The sequence below is a fragment of the Raphanus sativus genome, chromosome 5 (genome assembly GCF_000801105.2).
Source record: "Raphanus sativus cultivar WK10039 chromosome 5, ASM80110v3, whole genome shotgun sequence".
NCBI classification, from domain to species: Eukaryota; Viridiplantae; Streptophyta; class Magnoliopsida; order Brassicales; family Brassicaceae; genus Raphanus; species Raphanus sativus.
In genome coordinates this window covers 26,508,120-26,514,562 of record NC_079515.1, presented here as the reverse complement: position 1 = coordinate 26,514,562, position 6,443 = coordinate 26,508,120, and the positions used below count along the sequence as shown (strand labels likewise).

Genomic DNA, 6,443 nt, shown 5'->3' with positions numbered 1-6,443 from the left:
AAGAGATTTTTTATCAAAAAAAAAAAGCATTTACTAAGAGATATAAGTTGTAGTTTATGAAAGTTGCACTTGGTAGCATTCGAACATACATAGCGTACAATTGATGTAACCGTATTTAAGGCTAATGTTGTAAACATATTACAGCTTCAAGCTCGATTTAACTGTATGGAAAATACTTTGCATGGACCAGTTGACCATTTTGGTTTTCCTCCGGTAGATACGAGCATCCGGTAGCATTCAATCAAGTGTGACATCGGCGGACAGCCAGGAACCAAGGCGGAGGAAGCAGGAGCGATAAGCTGGAGCATTTGGAAGAGAGAAACCATAAGAATGTTCCCAAAGGATAGGATACTATTATATGTCTTATACATTTTCTATATAATTTTCTATAAAACTTTTTAATAACTTTTCTAAATAATTAAGCAAACAAATTGAGGGAGGAGGGGTTCACCAAGAGCACGTGCTGCCTGATTCTCCATTTTCTCTTAAGACCTCAAGCTTTTTTTTTCTCTTCCCAAACAGCTGTTTCATAGCTGTCTGATCTCTATCCCTCCCCATGTGACCCCACTCAGAGATATAAACCCTTTGAGATCGAATCCATATACAAATTAATTTTAGATTTTTTCTATTATAAAATTATCTTATCTCATGCATCCCCTCTCTCTCTCTATATATCTATTGCTTCTGTTTTGTATAACTACTCTTTGTTATACATAGCCATTTTGGTTACTCTTGTTGTTTCTCATTCCTCTTCTCTATCTCTCTCATGGCTCTTTAAACCTTTGGTGATCTTTAATTCCTCTGGATCCTTTCCTTTGCTTTTCATCTTGGTTTCTTGTTTTCTCAATTGGATTCTTCCCTTAGTTCAATTTTTTTTTTCTTTTTGTGTGTGCCATTAACCTTGGTTTCTTGTTTTCTCAATTGGGTTCTCTTCTTGTAATTCAAGTTTTTTTTTCTTTCTTGAAATCCAATAAATTTTTTTTTGTCTTGTGTGTGTGCCATTACAACTCATTAATGGCACAACTCCCTCCAAAAATCCCTACCATGACGACCACAACTACGCCGCATTGGCCTGACTTTTCCTCCCAAAAACTCCCATCCATAGCCGCAACTGCCGCCGCAACCGCAGCAACCGCGGGACAACAAAACCCTACGTGGATGGATGAGTTTCTCGACTTCTCATCGACTCGTCGTGGGACACACCGTCGTTCCATAAGCGACTCCATAGCTTTCCTCGAAGCTCCTTCCTCCGGCGTCGGAAACCACCACTTCGACAGGTTCGACGACGAGCAATTCATGTCTATGTTCAACGACGACGTGCACCAAAACCACCACAACAACAATCACAATAACCACCATGGCAGCGTCAACGGCAATGTTGGTCACACTCGTTCTTCTTCCAACACCTCTACGCCGTCCGATCACAACAGCCTTAGCGAGGAGGACAACAAAGAACAACCACCGTCCGATAATAATCTCATGGACACCACAGACAATTATAACAACGTGGCCGGTAACAATTACAATGAATCAGATGAGGTTCAAAGCCAATGCAAGACGGAGCCACAAGACGGCGCTCCGTCATCGGCGAATCAAAACTCCGGCGGAAGCTCAGGCAATCGGATTAACGATCCCAAAAGAGTTAAAAGGTAACCTAATAATTGTTTTGTTTTATTACTATTTCTATAAATAAACAAGAAGGTCATGCATGCACGTACAGATAAAATATCTGAGAATTAGATTATATATTACCGTTTACCAAGAAAAGTATACTGTTTAATAAGAAATCTGGTTAAATTAGTGTCACATCGATAATAATATATAACTTTAAGATGACAAAAATATAGTAATTTTAGTTTTTGGCTGAATTTTTCTACAGAATTTTAGCAAATAGGCAATCAGCACAGAGATCAAGGGTGAGAAAACTTCAATATATTTCAGAGCTCGAACGGAGCGTTACTTCATTGCAGGTAAACTATATATACATAAATAGATCTACCCTAACATTACATATATAAATTAAAAAAATGGGTTTAAATGTTCGTCGAAGTACTATAAATCAAAACACTAATTAGTTATTAAATCTTGTGTAGACGGAAGTGTCAGTGTTATCACCAAGAGTTGCGTTTTTGGATCATCAGCGATTGCTTCTGAACGTCGACAATAGTGCTATCAAGCAACGAATAGCCGCTTTAGCACAAGACAAGATTTTCAAAGACGGTAATGTTAATATTTTAACTTATCCTTTTACCTGATTTTCTATAATTACATGATTTATATATACTTGTCTGGGAAATTATCAAATTACCAAAAATATGATTTTTACTAGTTTTTTTTGCCATTATTTTCACTCCATGTATTTAATTATCACTGACAATATAGGCTCGGCCAATTATTATTCTTTAGCAATACGACCATAAGGAAGTACTTGCATGCTTCATAAATTTCTTAAATTATATGAAATATAATACAATATATGTTCAAATTATGAATAAGTTTAGTAGATATTATTTCCTATCTCAATTTTAAGAGTTTGTATGCTCTCCACTAGTTGTTTTATAATATGGGTCTAGCTGACTAGCTAGCGATCATATATCACAAGGTTAATAAATAATAGACGATAGCTAGAACAACTGTCCATGTGAGCACATATGCATAAGTAAACATAAAACATGTGAGTACTCATTGAACATTTGGATTTATTGATAATAATTATAATAATTCTGAATTAATATTTTCAGCTCACCAAGAAGCATTGAAGAGAGAAATAGAGAGACTTCGACAAGTTTATCATCAACAGAGCCTCAAGAAGATGGAGAATAATGTCTCCGACCAATCTCAGGCTGATATCAAACCGTCCGTTGAGAAAGAACAGCTGAATGCCTAAAGCGGTTTCACTGATTAAGATCTTATTTGGCGTAAGGATTCTTGACTTAAAACCTCTTTGCGTCGAGAAATTAATTTATCAAGAAGCCAATTATTTTATTTAATCCAATCACATTTTTTTAAGTTGTGATGAATTTGCTTTGATGTATCTGATTTTTTTCATTATGGGGTGGGAGGGAAAAGTGGGAATGCTATGTAAAAAACCTAGCTGATTTGTTGTTTATTTGATTTTTTTTTTTGTTGGAGTGTCTAAGCATTGTGTACTAATTGATATTGTTCCAAATAGTTTTTTTTTGTTTCATCAACTTCTTGCCAAACATAAGGTAATCGAATAGTTAAGATTCCTTCTAGTCACATGGATCAAATCTTGATGTGTGACATGCGTACATATATATGATACAATATATGAAGATAAAAATATATATTTGGTTCTACTGACAAAAAGAACAATACTTTTGAACCATGAAATGTTTGCACATAGTTTTGAGATTTATATTTGAAATGAGTGAAGCGATTTCAGATTCCTTAAAATCTCATACAAACTTATTTCACTCTTTTTTCAAAAAAAAAAAAACTTATTTCACTCTTAAGTCACCACATTTAATTATAAGAAATATCTGACTAATGTTTCATATATATATTCATGTATATATTTGACTCAGAAGACAAGTTAAAAAAGGTAAAATGTTACTATTTCCTTACGTAGGGCCTGGAGATGTAGATGATGTCATGTAGAATCTAAATGGTATATATGTATATCCAGTTAATATACTCCCTCCGTTTTATAATAGATGAAGTTTTAGGAAGTTTTGATGTTTCAAAATAGATAATGTTTTCATCTTTCAATGTAACTTTTTACTTTATCAAAAACTGTGTAACCAATGATATTATATAGTGTATTTTGTAATTGGTTAAATAATTTTAAATTTATATTTTAATAATAGCTTTTAAAATAAAAAACAAGTTTCTTAATAGTTATGCATAACTTAAAACTTCAAGTATTATGGAACAGAGGGATTACAAATTACAAACACATGTTGCCAAAAAAATCAGTTTACAAACATAAATATTAATATGAAAGCCAATTTACAAAAAAAAACATAAATATTAATGTCGAAAATTACAGAGAAAAGGGATTGGTGAGCCTTTTCTTGTTTTAATCAAAACCTTTCATAGAAATAAGGGTCAAAGTGGGTCAAATATGAAAATGTGGGGTGAAAAAAGGAAAGAAAGAAAAGAGGAGAACGTGGACATCTGAAGGCAAAGCTGTAAGTTCACGTGCTATGTTTCTTGGGCTGGACCACTACGGTCTCGCTACATGATTGGCTATGTTTCCACTTCTTATATTTTATTACATTTTGTTACGTTTTGTTAGTTTTCTTAACAATGTTTTCCTTTTATCTTTAATCTATATTTCCAAAGTTGAAGGAGATGGTCAAAGTTAAAACTGAGGAAAATGATAAAGTTACAGAGGAAAGCTCCAAAGATAGTGAGATTAGTTTATGAGGTTATAAAAAAATGGAAGAGGATAAGTTTATAAAGACAGAAGCTAGTGGTGTTGTGTTGGGATATGCATGAAAGGGAAATATTGTCAGTTGCAGTGTCTGAACTTATATTATATGTCAGTGTGCCAATAACAATTCCTCTCATTGAGTGCTTTTATTTCTTTTACTCAAGTCAATCCTCTCGTTGGGTCTAAAATACATCTTTACCATTTTTGTGTGTTAACATCTTTATACTATATCATAGACTACGAGGGAAAACAAACTAACAGTTTTCTGTTACATATTCTTTTTAATAAAAAATAAATTTATAGTTGGATGGTTAAACAATAATATAATTACAAATTATTTGATTGCAAGTCTTAGTTGGTGAATCAATGGATCAAAATGGGGTTCTTACTGTTAATAGAGATAAATTAGCAGGATCAAACACTCATTTAACGGTTAAACTGTGCCGTTTTTCGCAGCGCTAAGAATATATATGTAACATCTCGAGTTGTGATATGTGAAAAGGCTTAAGATAATTGATTTGGCTACCTATGTCACCAAAGTTGACTTACCTTTTCCGTCACACCTCCGTTTAGAACTCCAGAGTTAAGCGTGCTTGGGTTGGAGTAGTGAAAGGATGGGTGACTTATCGGGAAGTGATTTGCGATACCGTTTAAGTGAGGTCAAAACACGGAGAAAGGTCGGGTGGTGATTGTAGGGTCAGTAAACAATGATTTCGAACCTTAGAAAAATTAACGACCGACCGTCGGATGGGATGGGGCCCACGGGCCGAGAGAGCGGGCGTGAGTGGCCCATTAGCCGTTGGCGGGTCGGGGCGTTACAAGTGGTATCAAAGCTGGTTAGCCGTCTCAGTTCTGACCTGAGAGGCGTCTTGAGACCTGTCGTGGGGCACAACGAGGACGTTGCGTTCTTTGAGAGGGGGTGAATTGTAACATCTCGAGTTGTAATATGTGAAAAGACTTAAGATAATTGATTTGACTATCTATGTCACCAAAGTTGACTTACCTTTTCCGTCACATCTCCGTTTAGAACTCCAGAGTTAAGCGTGCTTGGGCTGAAGTAGTGAAAGGATGGGTGACCTATCGGAAAGTGATTCGCGATACCGTGTAAGTGACGCCAAAACACGGGGAAAGGTCGGGTGGTGGTTGTAGGGTCAGTAAACAATGATTTCGAGCCTTGAAAAAATTAACGACCGACCGTCGGATGGGATGGGGTCCACGGGCCGAAAGAGCGGGCGTGGGTGGCCCATTAACCGTTGGCGGGTCGGAGCGTTACAATATATCTGGATTGTCAATTTGAAATCAATATACTGAACCAGTCCGGTCATGAAAACTCTACGTTAAATCAACTTGACCTACACTGCAGCGTGACAAGAACAAGCACACACTTCGAAATGCCAGGAATCTAACAAATGTTAACGATATCGAAACTATTCATCACAAATTAACGAAATTCAAAGATGACTAAATGTTTATGTAATAAGGTAGTGCTAATAAAGAGTAGCATTGATTATATTTCTTAGAAAGAGATTAAAGAAGAGACTCGATTCGATCATCATTGTCTATATCAAAGAAAATGAGTCTAAAATAATATTTGTTCCAACGAACTTCAAAAGCTTCTAACCTTCACCAATTTGCGAAAACCTACAAGGATTAAAAATAGTAGTAAACGACCTGAAGAGCCTCTTAAGTTTCTTCAGAAACAGCAGCGACAACAACAACAGCAGCAACAACAACTTCTGAAGTCTCACGGATCTTGGTCACTTTGCTTTCAGAAAGTATTTTTCTACAAATCTATACTTGCTTCTTTCCAAAACCTGAATTATGTCATCTTTTCTTTACAATTCGTTCATCACATACTCATGGTAATTCATAACAGATTGTTTACCTTCTCGTTCTTTTTCAGCACATGACATCCTATGTCTACCAACCCACACCATTACCTGATCCCATGCACATCTCAACTTGAGCTGGTTTTTGATCCCAAGAAGGTTCTTCAGTCCTCAATCTCTTACTGTTGGCGTTATGAGGATGATAAGAAAGATCA

The 6,443-nt window shown here is 35.7% G+C and overlaps 1 protein-coding gene across 1 annotated transcript; it reads left to right on the top strand.

The window, feature by feature from the left end:
* The first annotated feature begins 670 nt into the window (after positions 1–670).
* LOC108856514 (basic leucine zipper 61) lies at positions 671–3,187 on the top strand. Its single transcript, XM_018630332.2, has 4 exons — positions 671–1,649; positions 1,880–1,970; positions 2,094–2,220; positions 2,742–3,187. The coding sequence occupies exons 1-4, from the start codon at positions 1,015–1,017 to the stop codon at positions 2,885–2,887; spliced, it is 999 nt and encodes a 332-aa protein (XP_018485834.1). The 5' UTR covers positions 671–1,014; the 3' UTR covers positions 2,888–3,187.
* The last annotated feature ends 3,256 nt before the right edge of the window (positions 3,188–6,443 follow it).